General features: G+C 41.8%; 1 protein-coding gene across 1 annotated transcript in view; it reads left to right on the top strand.

Moving 5' to 3' along the window:
* Positions 1-9600, top strand: part of LOC143172097 (NADH dehydrogenase [ubiquinone] iron-sulfur protein 4, mitochondrial-like) — a 40077-nt gene extending 30477 nt beyond the window's left edge. Inside the window, exons 3-4 of the mRNA XM_076361347.1 lie at positions 5519-5564; positions 8427-9600. Of these exons, the coding sequence (XP_076217462.1) occupies positions 5519-5564; positions 8427-8470 (90 nt within the window). The 3' untranslated portion in view covers positions 8471-9600. The remainder of the gene's footprint in view (positions 1-5518; positions 5565-8426) is intronic.
* The last annotated feature ends 8045 nt before the right edge of the window (positions 9601-17645 follow it).

Genomic DNA, 17645 nt, shown 5'->3' with positions numbered 1-17645 from the left:
TGTTTCATATACTGAAGTTGTATTGGGTTTGCATGGCAAGGTTTTGGTAGCAGGGGGGCTACAGGGGTGGTTTCTGTGAGAAGCTGCTAGAAGCTTCCCCTATGTCCGATAGAGCCAATGCCAGCCAGCTCCAAGACGGACCCGCTGCTGGCCAAGGCTGAGCCAATCAGCGACGGTGGTAGCGCCTCTGGGATAACATATTTAAGAAAGGGGGGAAAAAAAACTGCACAAATGCAGCTGAAGAGAGGAGTGAGAATATGAGAGAAACAACTCTGCAGGCACCAAGGTCAGTGAAGAAGGAGGGGGAGGAGGTGCTCCAGGTGCCGGAGCAGAGATTCCCCTGCAGCCTGTGGTGAAGACCATGGTGAGGCAGGTTGTCCCCCCTGCAGCCCGTGGAGGACCCCACGCCAGGGCAGGTGGATGTGCCTGAAGGAGGCTGTAACCCCATGGGAAGCCCGCGCTGGAGCAGGCTCCTGGCAGGACCTGTGGCCCCGTGGAGAGAGGAGCCCACACTGGAGCAGGTTTGCTGGCAGGACTTGTGACCCCGTGGGGGACCCACGCTGGAGCAGTCTGTTCCTGAAGGACTGCACCCTGTGGAAAGGACCCACGCTGGAGCAGTTTGTGAAGAACTGTAGCCCGTGGGAAGGACCCATGTTGGAGAAGTTCGTGGAGGACTGTCTCCCGTGGGAGGGACCCCACGCTGGAGCAGGGGAAGAGTGTGAGGAGTCCTCCCCTGAGGAGGAAGGAGTGGCAGAGACAATGTGTGATGAACTGACCGCAACCCCCATTCCCCATCCCCCTGCGCTGCTCGGGGGGAGGAGGTAGAGAATTCGGGCGTAAAGTTAAACCTGGGAAGAAGGGAGGGGTGGGGGAAAGGTGTTTTAAGATTTGGTTTATATTTTCTCATTATCCTACTCTGGTTTTGATTGGTAATAAATTAAATTAATTTCCCCAAGTTGAGTCTGTTTTGCATGTGATGGTAATTGGTGAGTGATCTTTCCCTGTCCTTATCTCGACCCACAAGCCTTTTGTCATATTTTCTCTCCCCTGTCCAGCTGAGGAGGGGAGTGATAGAGTGGCTTTGGTGGGCACCTGGAGTCTAGCCAGGGTCAACCCACCACAGTAGTGATAACCTTTCTTATGACTTCATCATAGGAAATCTTACTAGAGTTATCAAGTCTTAAGACTTTGCCTTATATCCAAATTTGAACTTGGCAGCTCAGACCTTGGTAATGGCTGTCCAGATTAGAGTATGAATTGGCCCAGGTGTTCCTGCTTCATAGCAGCAATTGCACTGCTTATGTGTAAGTAGTGTCCCAGTTCACTGCCAGGCTCTGAATGTTGTGCTCCTTTGGGTCTTTTGCAGCTTGAACTGGTAAGGGAGCTTTTCCACAAAACTGAGAGAAGGCACCCAGCCACACATTTAACACAGATTAGACCCCTTCCCCTCCAAAGGCTGAAGAGGATGAAACAAGTGGTTCCAGTATTCAGGAACTCTACCTGGGCCTTATATGGAAAATTTCTTAATAGGTACTTTAAAAGAGGTTTTGTAAGGTTTTCAGATGGGCATAAAGCAGATCAGAACTTTTAATTTTCTTGTTCGTGACAGAATTCCTGGAACACAGTAACTTTATAAAATTTACTTAAGTCATATGCTTATGATTTATTTTGTAAATACAGGTAATTGTTTTAATGAATGTTAAAAATAAGGATTTCACTAAAATGGCATCAGAAACACACACAAAAAAATACAGAAATTATTCCCAGTGTGCAAGAGTAGCCTGAATTTTGGCTCTCACTTAAGATATGGAAGACTCCATCCTGAGCTGCTGGTTGGGGCTTTGGGTGTCCATGATCAAAACTACGTTTTATACACTGGAAGCCCAAGCGTCATCTTTAGTGAATAATTCACCAAGATGTTATTGAAATATTATGTGTAGCTTTGCAAGCCAATCTGCTTATTGTGATTTATGCTAGGAATATAGCATAAATAATCAGAACTGCAAACTGAATACATTTTGTCTGAAAAAACATACCATCACTGAACTACAAGGTTTTATTTAATAGTATATACAAAACTGAGCTAATCAGGGGAGTCAGGACAATGCTGTCTATTCTAGGCAGGCTCTAGCTACAAGTACTTCTGTCGTCTTTCCTGCCTGGGTTTTTTGTTTTCCAACTGAGAAATAGTACCTGTAAGAAGAGTTGCTTATGGTAGTAAAGCAGTAGAGTTTTGCCATAACTGTAAATTATTCTTAGAAGAATCAGATTATTTCAGTTGTTCAGTTATCCTCTTTCTTTTTCTAAATGCAGGTAAACTAAGACTGTCTCTCCTTTTATTTGAAAGTTTACAGTCTAAACACTTTGCTGTTGTCTTATTCTTAACTACTTGATTTTTTGCACTTTTTTTAATCTGAGGATTGTGAAGTTCTTGTAGAATACTTAAAAATTGTGTGCTGCAGAAAACTCAGCATTTTTAAATACCTCGCAGATAATAAAAACAACCTAACCACTTGTGTGTGTGGAAGCAAAAGATTTGCTTACATATGCTTTGAAGGAGTTCTAAAAAGTATGTTCTATCTAAATCTTGCTGTGTTGTAAGAAAAAGTAGTTTACAAGATCTGCTATAAATAATTCAGACTTTTTTCCCACTTTGTTTAAGTACGCTGTTTATAATTTCCTCCATCTACGAGGAATGTCATGACCACACTGAAGTCTCCAATGACTACTAGGAGCAACGTCAATCTATTTTAATGAAATATATTCTTCTCCCCTTTTTCCTCCTCTGACCAGCCCTACTTCCCTCCATTTAATAATGATTTTCTTAATTTCAGTCATATGGAGAAACTCCAAAATGTAAAACCAGATATCCGATTACCATTTTCTTTAATTTCATGATATTTACCCAGACAATATTTACAAAACTAAGATGTAGTGTTACATGGAAAAATACATTATTAATAATTAAATAATAATTTTTGTCTTGGTCTTTGATTCTTTCTTGGCAGAAAAACTACTGAGCATGAAATATCCATCTGTGCTGAAAGTGGGACTTATGTGTTTCAAATGCTTAATTTTTAAATTTCTAAAATGTTGTTTACCTGTCCATCAATAATGCAGGCTGAATGATAGGTATTTTTTGCATGTTTGTCATGCATTATGGTTTGTCAAGAAAAATGCCTCTCTGTTTTGAGGCTTGTCAGGGCACTGATAGGTGCAAAATCTGAGATTTTTGTTTTTATTTTTAGTATTATAGTTTAACAAAAGCACAACTCAGCAGCTTTTGCCATAAATTTTACCATTAATCACTTATATATAAATATAATTTTTCTATGACTTTTGCAGGAGACAAACATGAATACACAATTTGGGAATGTAATGCAGCGTATAAGTAAAGTGTTTTAAGATCTGAAAGAAGGGTTGGTGAGGGGGAAGTTTTCTACTTATTAGTGTGAAGTCATGTTCCAATTTGTACAGAGCACCTGGGATTTTTAGAAATCCAATCAATTATTCCTGTTTACTCTTTCATCGTGTTCTCGCTGAACAAATCCAAGTGACATTGGTTTAATGGTGTGTGGGATGTGTTATGCTGTTATGTTTGTAGTATCTCATTCAAGCAGCATGAAATAATATTGGGCATGCAAAATATTGGGAAAGTGGAGTGAGCCTTTGTGCAGTGGGATGACAGGGAAGTTGTCAAGGAGGTTTTGCGACAACAGCGAATACTTAGTCATTGTTGCTGTTAGAGTAGTATCTCCTCAGCTGTGAAATACAAACTGTTGAGTAGAGTTTGCTGAAGCTAACAGCACTTTCAAATGTTGGACTGCTTTGGATGCTGACACCTCCTTTGCATAATGGCAGTCAGTAGACTAAAAAGTATTATAATGGACTTATGTTGATTCCAGTAATGTGACAATTTCTGCTTCTGTTAGACCTGCTTTTCAGCATATCCTTTTCTCCATATCCAGTTTCTCTTTAGTGTTTTATGTTAACTGCCTATGTAAAGAAATTTTCTTTAAACAGAAGCTTTCATGCAATCATTATTATTATTCAATCCTGTTTCTTGTTTACAATGTTTGGTTTTCTTTTTTTAAATAAGGTTCTTTCATTGCTTTTCTCAACTTTTTTATTAATCGTTCTGCAGGATGGTTAGATGGGAGAACACAGTACGGATAACACATGTTGTTCATAGATTACTGTGATAATGCAAAAAGATTGTGAAGCCTGAAAGAAAACTGTATTCTGTGTGATACAGAGCTTCCTAAGGGCAAATATGCTTTTTTCCACTTCTTATGTCTGTAGCTGTTAGATAAATGTTGTCTGACCATGTTTAGTTCATTCTGCTCCATTTTTCCGCTTACAATTTGCATTGTAGATTCTGTTCTCTTACATTTGTTTCAAAAATACTGTATTGAAGTGTAGAAATGTAAATGTTCTCATCCTGACTTACAGCCTAAGCAGCTGAGCACACTAAATAAAAAGCTCCTTTCACAGCAGCTATGTTCTGTGCTTTGCTATAACAGCTCCTAAAGAAAGTGTATTGCAACATGAATTTATAGCAAAACTTTATGCACTTAGTCTGGTAAAACATGTTGGGGGTGGGGAAGAGAGCAAGCTGTTGTAAACTCCTATAAAGTACAGAAAACTTCTACTTTCCCTCTTTTCTAACAAGTGTAAACTATTGAGGTTAAGTAGGTGGGGCAACTGGAAGTAGTTACTAAGGCCAATGGCATTTTTGTGGTTTAATAAAGGCAGAAGCTAATTATTCAGTCTTTATTTAGGTGAAATGATGCCAAAAAGGAGGTTCCTGCAGAGCAGCTGCACTCCTTCAGTGTTGCCCTAATTTACCACAGACACAACTGTCAGAAACAGAACTTTTAAACTTGATATATAGCCACTAAAGTAAGGAGCCCTTTGTCTGGAGTGCATGCAGAAGAACTCCTTTATACAAATCAAATGGCAGATGAGGGACAATGATGAAAATTTGATTCTTTGAAGTCATAATGGTCATTGAAATGTGTGAAATTCTGGTATTGAAAAGAGAATGGCTAGCGAGACTCTAAATCCTGGGTGGTTGCTGGAAGCTTGCATGGAGGTTTTTCTGTGTTTTGACATCAACTTCCCATTGCTTGTTCCCTGTTTCCTTTATTAAAAAAAAAAAAAAAGGGGGGGGGAGTGCTAAACAGTAGATAGTTGATAGTGGTTATGTACAGTTTTTATCTATGCATGGAAAGAAATGCCATAGGAGAAACATGACACCTTTTTGCACACCTGACCCATTATTCAAAAACACTTGTTTTCAGAGATATTTTCAATCGTTTTGCCTCTTTCCCTTGAATTATAGAGTTCCATTTCTTGTCTCTCTGGAATTTGTGCTATTAGTGGGGTACTTAAAAGATTGTCGTTTCCTTTAAAAGTCATCTTCATGCCGAATCCTGCTTTCATTGGTGCTGCATCTGTGAACCAGTTTTTCTCCCTGCTGTATAGCACGTCTATCATTTCTTATTGCTCTTTCCAGAACAACTTTACCAGGCTTTCCACTATGACAAGTGCTCTTAAATCACGTAAGTTATAATGAAGACAAAAACTCCTCTTGATTTGTAAGCAATTTGATGTGATTTCTGCTGTTTAAAAAAAGTGAGTGTTGTTTTGTCCCTCTCAGTTTATTCTAGGAAGAGCCAAAATGCCTCAAAATTAATATTTAAATTTTTTTGAATTATAAAAAAAATTCAGAGGTTACTATTAAAAAAAATAAAACCCTATATATATATTAAGAAAAACAGAATGGCGGAATGCATCTTTTAGGTGATAGCCTGTGTTAAAGATGTGAAGCAGGGTTGTTAATTTTTAGTAAAGCAAATTATACAGTTCAAATCTCAAGTCTTTTACATTGTCACCTTATTATTTAGAATTTTGAATGCCAAACACCTCACTAATATTTTAATATGCTAATATAGCAAAATTCAGTAAGGAACACTTAAAAAATGATAGTAATGTGAAACTAGCTGTCAAAAACATCTTTGTTTTGGAAAGTTGGTTCACAGGTAGTTTCAATGAGAACTTGAACTCAGAACAAAGTGCTGAAGACACAGTAGAGAGTTCAACCCAGTGCAGCGTAGTTCTTTTCAAGTATTATATTGTTTTAATGGCATCTTGGAACGGGAGCTTTAGCCCATTGAAATGGCGCTTAAAGGACAGGTTCTTCTGTCACTAGCTGGAGCTGTGTGGATGAAATGATCACAATAGAGTGTTGTAATGCATTTTAAAAGTGTGAGAAATCAGTTAGTCTAGACTAAGAGTGCGCCTACAGGGAATAGGAATTTTAGAGCTTCTGTGCTCTTTAGGTGTCAAGTATGTGATAGATGTCAACCCTTTTAATTCCATATCTTTGGCAACAACTCAACTATGCTACAGTACCTTACATGTCTACAGCAAGCAAAAACAGTGATTTTATGTCAGGACAACTTGGGCTTCAGAAACCAGAAACTCATTGTCCTAACAACTGTCTGTTCAGTTGCCAGCTTTAAAATGGGGAAGATATCAATAGACAATTGCTAGGTTCCCAGAAGGCATGGAAACTTTAGCTATAATGAATCAAAGTATGAAGAGCTAGCAACACCATGTAGATATTTTAGTATTGGAAAGTAGGCAGGTTTTAGTTTTCACCTTGAAAAGATTTTTATGGGATGGATCCTATAATATTAGTGAAATAACTTTGATTTGGAGCCAACTGAGTGCCCAAAAAACATGGCTTGAAGGGATTTATGGTTTGTCTGGCTTTTTGATTTTATTTTCATCCAGATGAACAAGTCTAGGCATTTCTTTACTACAGTTACCTCATAAATATAGCATTTTCTGGTTTTTAATAATTTGTTTAGATTGTCTTCTGTATGCACTAATATGTAGTATTTTTATGGTTCTCTGGTGTGGAGGCTTCAAAAGAGGAAATTGAATATGTCCATACTGTTATTTAACATAGTATCTTATTTTAATCCCAGATAATTCTGGAACAAGTAAAAAACATCTAGATCTGAAGCATAAAATTCATAATGGACATATGAGTTGCTGAGAATAATAATAATAATAAAAAAATCCTCATTATTTTGAGCTATTTTGAAGCTTGCATGTTTGGAGGTATTTGATGATAACAAACCCAGAATCTTTGCATGTAGCAGGACTCAGATTATTTCAGAGGGGAAAAAGAAATTTTTGGTGACTATTCTTACATTTTTTCAATAGACATGTTTGTTAAATACAGAAATAAAGGATAATATAGTAGCTCATTCCTATGAACAGGCAAGCTGAAACATTGAAGCCCCACCAAACTTTTACTGCAGGTAAAAAAAACCCTTTTTGTTAAACAAAGCAGTTTGCCAATTCAAATAAGAAAACTTAAAGCTATTTCCTTCTAAAACCGTGGTTTAAGCTTCAGCAATCAGAAATGCCAGTCTGTCAGGAGGTGTTTTACATATGTGTTACACTACCAGTTACTGGAATGTTGCTTCTTTTTCATATCATTGCTAGACTCATATTAAAAATAAACATTAGTTGGTCCTAATGAAAGCATTTATAATGGAGTTGTTAAGATATTTTGACAGTTTCCTTTTGGTAGTCTGGGTAGAAATTTTAGAAGTTGGAAAATTAGTGTGCGTGTTTGCCCTGTGCTGTCCCAATTGCAAATACAAGTCAAACGCTTTAAGCTTGCTCCCTGGTGCAGTTTTGAGGGATTGATCTCCCAAAGTTTATTTTCTGAAGTAAAACAAAAAATGGGACTTGCCTCATTACAAAGGATGATCTGGTGACAGCACCAAGAGCTTTTAAGTTTGCCACAAAACAAAATGCCATAAAGTTAGTAGCTACAGACATGTAAAGCCACAGTGTTTTATTTAAATTTGTTTGCCTTTTTATTCAAGTCATGCCACTACTGGCGAGATGAGTTCAATATATCCGAAGTTCTGCTGCACTTTTTTGGACTTTTACCAGTTTACTATTTGTTCCTGGAGAGAGGGGAGGGAGGGAGACAGACCAAGGAGCTCCCACTGGCCTTTTAAGTATGTAAGGAACATGAGTAGTTTAGCATCCTTAGAGAAGGATTTGATGTTTGATTTCACTCTCTTTACTGTACTAGGGTGAACTGACAGGTTAATTTTATGTAATTACTGTTTAGTTTTTAGAGAGAAAGTTCAATTGAATTATATCAGGTGCTGCTGAGAGTAATATTTCATAGCAGTTCTTGTGAGGTTTTTCCCTATCTTATTCCTTGTTCAAGTCAGCTAATATTTTTAGGCTGTTTTTGTGATCCTTCAATTTTTATCTTTGTTAGGTTTATTTGTTGAGGGCTCACAAGCTAAGCCTTAGTAGAAGAGGGTATCCTACTACTGACTATATAAAATATTATAAGCCTTTTTTTTTTTTTTTTTTTGCAGGTTGGAATCTCCTGAATCCTTATGTCCTTCACAAAAATACCTAAGAATGTTACCAGTATCAAATGTTCCTCTCTTGATCTTGAACGTCAACAGAAGAATTGACTCTCAAAAGCTGATATTCATAGCTTGAAACACTCCTGGCCTTATAATTTAAAGACGAGGGGGTCAATTTTATGTAATAACTAAGGGTTAGAGAAATGAGAGAGCTGAATTCTAGTACCTGCTCTGCAGTCTCAAATAATCGATTATTGTGGGAAAGATAACCTCCTGCCTCTTCCTTCATGCTAAACATAGCTTCTTGAGTCAGTGTGGATGTTGGTGCCTCTTAATTATATGCAGACTTAAGCCCAAGTAAGCCCACTTACACTGCAGCACATATTTGGCTGGCTAGGATTTTGGTGAATAGTCCTGTTCATATGAAGTTTAGGCTCCTAATGGTAATGTAAAATTTTGGGATTTGTTGATGTTTCAGTCTGTGCTCTAATATTTTCTTTAAGAGAGAAAGAAGAGCTTATGATACATTTCCACAGCTGCTTTAGCTGGTGTAAGTTGGAGCAGTCCTGACTTTGCAGCTATGGTCAGAGGATGGGAGGGAGTGTCCTGTCCCTCCTCTGGCACTAGCAGTTGGGTAGCTGGGAAATGAGCAGGTTCAGGTAATTGATCCATGCAAAATGTAATTCAGCCAGGGGAAGCAGGATGATAGCAGCCCCAACGTGAATCAAGTTCAGTTTTATAAAACTGGATTAATAAAATACATTTTTTTTCTTTTATTGTAATTTTAAAATTAAAAATCAAGCATGAAATTGTATAAAAATCCCGCTGGGGGGGAGTGAGCGAGTGGTTGTGTGGTGCTTAGTTGCTGTCTGGGGTTAAACCATGACATTGATGTTCCAGATGAGCACATCAAAACAAGAAAAGTTTGTTCCAACACGTAATGCAATGCAGGTAGGAATTAACAATACAAAGAAATGGAAGATGGAATTTGATAAGAGGGAGCACTGGGAGAACCCTTTAATTGGTTGGGCATCTACATGAGTAGTTACTGAATCTGGAAATACTTTTCTTCTATATTTGGCTCTCACTAGTCATGTAAACTTTAAGTTTGAAATGTCCTTTCTACCTGTAAATCTACTTGTGTTTTAACAGTGCTTACAGTAAATGGTTGAGTTTGTTAGTCATATGATTAATGGTCTATTTTGTTTAAAAGCAGATTTTGGAATCATTTAGGTTGGAAAAGACCCTTAAGATCATAGAGTCCAACCATTAACCAAACACTGCCAAGTCCACCACTAAACCATGTCCCTAAGCGCCACATCTACATGTCTTTTAAATACCTCCAGGGATGGTGACTCAACCACTTCCCTGGGCAGCCTGTTCCAATGCTTGACAACCCTTTCAGTGAAGAAATTTTTCCTAATATCCAATCTAAACCTCCCCTGGTGCAACTTGAGGCCGTTTCCTCTTCTTCTATCACTTGTTACTTGGGAAAAGAGACCAACACCCACCTCGCTACAACCTCCTTTCAGGTAGTTGTAGAGAGCAATAGGGTCTCCCCTGAGCCTCCTTTTCTCCAGGCTAAACAACCCCAGTTCCCTCGGCCACTCCTCATAAGACTTGTTCTTCAGACCCTTCACCAGCTTTGTTGCCCTTCTCTGGACACGCTCCAGCACCTCAATGTCCTTCTTGTAGTGAGGGGCCCAAAACTGAACACAATATTCAAGGTGCAGTCTCACCAGTGCCAAGTACAGGGGCACGATCACTTCCCTACTCCTGCTGGCCACACTGTTTCTGATACAGGCCAGGATGCCATTGGCCTTCTTGGCCACCTGGGCACACTGCCGGCTCATGTTCAGCCAGCTGTCAACCAGCACCCCCAGGTCCTTTTCCGACAGGCAGCTTTCCAGCCACTCTTCCCCAAGCCTGTAGCGCTGCATGGGGTCGTTGTGACCCAAGTGCAGGACCTGGCACTTGGCCTTGTTGAATCTCATACAATTGGCCTCGGCCCATCGATCCAGCCTGTCCAGGTCCCTCTGCAGAGCCTTCCTACCCTCGAGCAGATCAACACTCCCGCCCAACTTGGTGTCGTCTGCAAACTTCCCGAGGGTGCACTTGATCCCCTCGTCCAGATCACTGATAAAGATATTCAACAGAACTGGCCCCAGTACTGAGCCCTGGGAAACACCACTTGTGACCGGCCGCCAACTGGATTTAATTCCATTCACCACAACTCTTTGGGCCTGGCCAGCCAGCCAGTTTTTCACCCAGCGAAGAGTATGCCCGTCCAAGCCATGATCAGCCAGTTTCTCCAGGAGAATGCTGTGGGAAACGGTGTCAAAGGCTTTACTGAAGTCCAGGTAGACCACATCCACAGCCTTTCCCTCATCCACTAGGCGGGTCACCTGGTCATAGAAGAAGATCAGGTTAGTCAAGCAGGACCTGCTTTTCATAAATCCATGCTGACTTGGCCTGATCGCCTGGTTGTCCTGTACGTGCCATGTGATGGCACTCAAGATGATCTGCTCCATAACCTTCCCCAGCACTGAGGTCAGACTGACAGGCCTGTAGTTCCCCGGATCCTCCTTCCGGCCCTTCTTGTAGATGGGCGTCACATTTGCTAACTTCCAGTCAACTGGGACTTCCCTGGTGTGAGAAACTGAAAGAGTTAATGTCTCAAACATTGCAGTAAAACAAGTCACCGTCTGCATAGCAGCGATAAACCTTAAACGAGAGGTCAGATAACACAGGACACAGAGGGCGTGCCGGGGGGTGTGCAGTTCCATGTTCTGATAGGCCCGGTATGACTGCACCATATATGGCCAGAGGTCATACAGAGTTTATTTGAGGAAGGGGCTCACGACCACCCCACCCAACGGCGCCTGCACAAAGGATCAGGAGCTACATAACTCCCTGAGAGGCAGGGACTAGACTATAAAAGGCACAACTCCAAGGAGCCACGCGCACGCTCAACCACCGGAGGATCAACACATCCACAGTCATCATCACGGGATCCAAGGGTGGTGAAATCTCTCCTTTCTTTCTTTTCTTCTCCTTCCTTGTCTTCTCATAAACACCTCAATAGAATCCACGCCGTCTATTATTACACTTTCCAAGTTTAAGTTGCTTGTGCCATAAATAAAGTGTTTAATTGATCGCCTGGTGTCGTTTCACCTTAATTTAGCCCAAGGGAATCACGAAACTACTATGACCCCCTGAGTCACCCAGTCTGGGTCGTAACACCTGGTTAGCCAGGACTGCTGATAAATGGTTGAAAGTGGCTTGGTGAGCACTTCCGCCAGCTCCCTCAGTACCCTTGGGTGGATCCCATCCGGCCCCATATACTTGTGTGTGTGTGTGTCTAAGTGGTGTAGCAGGTCGCTAACCATTTCCCCTTGGATTATGGGGGCTTCATTCTGATCCCTGTCTCTGTCTTCCAGCTCAGGGGGCTGGGTACCCCTAGAACAACTGGTCTTACTATTAAAGACTGAGGCCAAGAAGGCATTAAGTACCTCAGCCTTTTCCTCATCCTTTGTCACTGTTTCCCCCCAGCATCCAATAAAGGATGGAGATTCTCCTTAGCCCCCCTTTTGTTGCAAATGTATTTATAGAAACATTTTTTATTGTCTTTTACAGCAGTAGCCAGATTAAGTCCTAGTCGGGCTTTGGCCCTTCTAATTTTCTCCCCGCATAACCTCACGACATCCTTGTAGTCCTCCTGAGTTGCCTGCCCCTTCTTCCAAAGGTCATAAACTCTCCTTTTTTTCCTGAGTTCCAGCCAAAGCGCTCTGTTCAGCCAGGCCGGTGGTCTTCCCTGCTGTCTCGTCTTTCAGCACATGGGGATGGCCTGCTCCTGCGCCTTTAAGATTTCCTTCTTGAAGAATGCCCAGCCTTCCTGGACTCCTTTGCCCTTCAGGACTGTCTCCCAAGGGACTCTGTCAACCAATCTGCTAAACAGGCCAAAGTCTGCTCTCGGGAAGTCCAAGGTGGCAGTTCTGCTAATCACTCTCCTTACTTCTCCGAGAATCGAAAACTCTATCATTTCATGATCGCTGTGCCCAAGACGGCCTCCAGCCATCGCATCACCCACAAGTCCTTCTCTGTTCGCAAACAACAGGTCCAGCGGGGCACCTTCCCTAGTTGGCTCCCTCACCAACTGTGTCAGCAAGTTATCTTCCACACGTTCCAGGAACCTCCTAGACTGTTTCCTCTCCGCTGTACTGTATTTCCAGCAGACATCTGGTAAGTTGAAGTCCCCCATGAGAACAAGGGCTAGCGATTGTGAGACTTCTCCCAGCTGCTTACAGAATATTTCGTCTGCCTCTTCATCCTGGTTGGGTGGTCTATAACAGACTCCCACCATTATATCTGCCTTGTTGGCCTTCCCCCTGATTCTTACCCATAAACACTCGACCTTATCGTCACCATCGTCAAGCTCTAGACAATCATCAAAACACTCCCTAACGTACAGGGCTACCCCACCGCCTCTCCTTCCTTGCCTATCCCTTCTGAAGAGCTTATAGCCATCCATTGCAGCACTCCAGTTGTGCGAGTCATCCCACCATGTTTCCATGATGGCAACTATATCATAGTTTTCCAGCTGCCCAATGGCTTCCAACTCCTCCTGTTTGCTGCCCATGCTGCATGCATTGGTGTAGATGCACTTCAGTTGGGCCATTGATCCTGCCACCTTTGGGGGAGAAGCCCTAATTCCTATGTGACTGTTCTCAGGTGCTTCCATGGTTTCTAACACATCAACAACCCTTACGTCTTTGCTGCTGCGGGGATCTCCACCCCCTACCCCCACTGAGATGGCTAAGGTGCTGCATGCATTAGTACAGGGACATTTCAAATGTGCTCCAGTGTATTCAGCACATCGTGGAGCAGACCAAAGGACCTTCGCTAGCACACCGTCCCTCAAATCATTGGCGTGCCGCCCCCAGGCTTATCTCTAGCGAGCCTGGTTTTATCCCTTTCCCCCTTCAAATCTAGTTTAAAGCTCTTTCAATGAGCCCTGCTAACTCCTGCGCAAAGATCCTTTTCTCCCTTTGAGACAGGTGTACCCCATCTGTTGCCAGCAGGCCTGGTGTCACGTAAACCAACCCATGATCAAAAACCCCAAAATTCTGCCGGTGACACCAGTCACGGAGCCAGGTATTGATCTGCTGACCCTTCCTGTTTCTTCCCTCATCATTCCCTGCAACTGGAAGGATAGAGGAGAACACTACTTGTGCTCCTGATCCCTTAACCAGTCGTCCCAAGGCCCTGAAGTCTCTTTTGATCACCCTTGGACTTCTTATTGCAACATTGTCGCTGCCTACATGAAAAAGCAATAATGGATAGTAATCCAAGGGCCGTACCAGGGTAGGAAGTTTTCTCATAACATCTTTAACCCGGGCCCCAGGGAGGCAGCAGACTTCCCTAAGAAGTGGGTCAGGTGGGCATATCGGACCTTCTGTTCCCCTCAGGAGAGGGTCTCCTATGACAATAACTTGTCTTTTTTTTCTTAATGGAAGCAGTTTTGACTCAGGGCATAGGCTGACTTAACCTCAGCGACACCTCCAACCTAGATGGACCATCATCCTCATCATTGTTTGGTTCTACTTGCAGAGCCTCATACCTTAATAAGTAATAAAGGGCACCTGGGAAGGTGGGGTAGTCACAGAGGAGACGCGCCTGCTGTGCCTGGCAGGAACTTGTCACCATTGCCCCCTATCCCTTAAGTCGCTGCATTCTGCCAGGTGGAGAGAGGATAGGGAATCCTCCATATCATGCATCCTGTCTGCCTGTTGGGCCTGTCTCAGGGAAGGTAGGGTGTGATTCCAGTAGTCTCTCTCCCTCTCAGACTCCCTGATACTCCTCAACCTACTCACCTCCTCCTGGAGCTCTATCACTAAGCAGAGGAGTTCCTCTACCTGGGCGCACCTCCCACAGGTGCGCTCGGTACTGGCATAAGGGCAGGGCGCAGCCTGACAGTTGGATAGCAGCATGTTCCCATCGGAGGTCTGTCTGCGAAGCTGCGTCAGTCGCGGCGGGTGCAGAGTTTAGAGAGGACACAGCCTTCTGCCGGGTAGATACCATTGCTCCCTGATCGAGCCGGCAGTTACAGCGCCCTTCCTGCACAAACTGCTACACCATGCGCTTGCTGACGCGCCACGCCCTGTTTACCTGCCCTGTTCGTGGCGCCCCTGGCCGCTAGCGTACCCTAGGGGTTTCTTTTATAGGTGTGGGGGCTTGGCCGTCGTTGTTCCTGGCCCCGCCCAGGTCTCATCAGCCGTTGTTGCGCGAGCTGTGGGCTCCTGGTGGGTCTCTCCGCTCCCCTGAGGTTTCCCCAGTTCAGGAAACCCCCCCTCCCCCTGTATGCCGCGCTAGAGCACTCCACTGCGGATCGTGCCGGCACTGGAGCTGCTTGCCTCGGTGACTGAGCTCACAAAATCATTTGGAAGAGTTTGAAAAAAAGTGGTAACAACCAGGAATTACATTTGTGGTGATGTTATTGTATGGCAACATCAGGGAAAGAAGGTTATTAGTTACCTGAAGCAGTAAATCCTTCTCAGCTCTGTACGTGTCTTATGTGCCCCCCAAAGTGTCTAGCCACAGAAGTATGGTCTATTTATACCTCCGCACAGATTATAATACTGTAGCAGGTGCCAGTAACACCTGCTTTAGTTCAGGTTGAATTTAACTTTTCTTCTAATCTCCTTTTGCTTTTCAGCTGACTTTAACCTCCCCAGACAAATTATTTTCTGGGTAGGATTTTGCATGATCTCAGCCAAAATAATGGCTTTTACCTTTCTAACGGTTATAACCATTTGTGCTAAATAAACCACCTAGAAAAATAAGCCATGGTATTAAGGACTTACCTGTATGTTAAATTGTCCTAGAGTGAGCTTATTGTGGGAATTTAAAATGGAATGGCTGTTTTAAATGAATCCATCTCTGCATGCATTTTTATTTTGGGGTAGGGAAAGGGATAATTCCTGTGTAAGCAAGCTCCAGATAGGCCAAAAGTGAGTGCTGTGTTGAGAATTGACACGGCTAGGTCAAGGATTTTGTTAACTAGTTTGTATCTCTTTGTTTTTTAAGGAATTCTTGCAAGAACTATTAGTGGACATTCTGGTAATTTCAAATTACTGTTCAACACCCTAAGAAGAGTTTCTTCTCTTCAGATTTAATTTCTGCAAAGAACAGTTCTTAGAAGTTTTCCCATTTACTTTTTAATAATGTAATGAGATTAGTGGATTAGAGCCCTTTTCCTCTGAACTCTTATTTACCTGTAGGTCTTTGCTATATTTCTGTCATTTTACAGTCTTGTTTGCTTTTTTTGCTATATTTGTTGTCATCTCTTCTTGGATATAGTTTTTTTCAGTGAAAATTAACCAGTTGTAGATCTAAATAAAAAGGACCCATGACTTTTTTTTTTTTAATTGGAAGCTTTCATTACAGGAATGCCTATGGATAGTTCTTGAGTACATCTTTTAATATAAAGCTGTAAACAAATAAACACGGGAAACGCATGGTTTCTGTTGTACAGGATCTCATAAGAGAACAAAATGTGGAATCCCAGTTTGTAGTGACTGACAGACAGCTTAGAGCGTAGGAAATCCTGCAGCACTGTTATTAATAACACTCTATCAGGACATCCTGATATCAGAATGGTCATTCTGAACTCCAGTTTGCTCACAGATTATCACAAACTTAAACACATGGATAGCTCATTTATGGAAAGAAATCAAAAAGCTGTATTTAAATTGGATGAGAGATGATCCCACATGAAAACAGAACAAATCATTTCTGCACAATCCTTGTTTCCAAACTGCCTCTGTCCTGGAGGGTTTTCACCAAACTTGCAGTACTGAACAGGTACCAGTCCCTCACTAGACCTCAGACTTAAACTTCTTTGTTTCCCACTTAGCAGCATTGAGTAGATTTTTCCAACTCCAGTGGTGGAAGAGAAGAAAAATAAGCAAAAGCTGTCTTAATGCTGTTATATACTTGAGTTGTTTGATTCTCCACTGATCATGCCATGGACTAATTCTTAGTTCCTAATTCTCATTACTACCTTTATAAGAGAAATTTTTAAATGTCTTTAAGAGACTCCATCTTAGTGCCTTGTGAAAGTGTAATTTCTGCCTTTATCCTGGTTTGTTTGGTTAGTTTATTTTATTGGGGAATATATTGGATATATAGTGAACTCCATTTTTCCATGTGTACATCAGATAAAATTACATTGTTGTTTTTGCTGGAAGCTAGATTCCCCCTCTTCCCCTCTGCCAGTTACAGGCTTTGTCCTTTATTGTAGAGTTTTCAATGTATCTTTGGTTGCTTTTTCTCTTCATTTACCCTTCTAGCTTCAAAGAGAGAACAGTTGAAAGGCAGCTCCTTCAATAGTTTGTTGCAATTTGGTCTTGTCTTCCCAGTTGTCTCCCAGGCTCGTGTGCGGTGTTGTCTCAGGGAAGCATTATCTAATCATTGTGCTGCTACAACTGGTATCTTATTTCTCTAAAAGTTTTATAGATTAATTTTTAGAACCCTACTTTTTTCATCCTTTGTCGTTGTTCTTAAATTGAGCTTTTATAGCAACAAATAAGGGAGTTTGGTTTTTTTACTGAGATTTTAATTTGTTTCAAAAAGCTTTTTGCTTATTTGATTCCTTTCAGAAATGCAGTTGAGGAATAGCTGATCGTCTAAAACTAACCACTATGTAATTAGTTAGCTAGCAGTTTGAGTTTCTGAGCTTTGTTTTCAGTGGTGGCCTGAGATCTGCTTGCTGTACTGGAAGAATTTGTGGAGGTCATGATGTGACCTCAGCCAAAGCTGAACTCTGAGTTTGTTCACGTACTTTTCAGTCTCTAATTCCTGCTCTGCTCACTTTGATATTCTGCTCTTTTCTGTATAAGATTATTCTTCCCCTAGCTGCTCTACAGACTTCTGGCCTCCTTGAATTGTTCAAAATTACCTTAAGCCTCCCAATCTCCCAAAAAGAGAGGGTTCTTACTTTCTCTACTGAAGAAGATGCCATTGCCTTTGCTGAAAAAATGGTATGTATTATATGTATTAGGTATGAGGGATTCAGCTTTCTATAGACAATCTTGAGCTCAAAGTATTAACAGACAAAGTACAGGATAAAGTACCTTCCCTCTATTCCACAAAATTTCTAGTGCTCTACTTGAGGAGGAGGAAAGGGGGGGATATTTCTGAGGGTGCTGAAGGCATTGAATCTAG

The sequence above is a fragment of the Aptenodytes patagonicus genome, chromosome W (genome assembly GCF_965638725.1).
Source record: "Aptenodytes patagonicus chromosome W, bAptPat1.pri.cur, whole genome shotgun sequence".
NCBI classification, from domain to species: domain Eukaryota; kingdom Metazoa; phylum Chordata; class Aves; order Sphenisciformes; family Spheniscidae; genus Aptenodytes; species Aptenodytes patagonicus.
The sequence above is the reverse complement of the archived record's forward strand: the minus strand, read 5'-3'. Positions and strand labels throughout refer to the sequence as shown.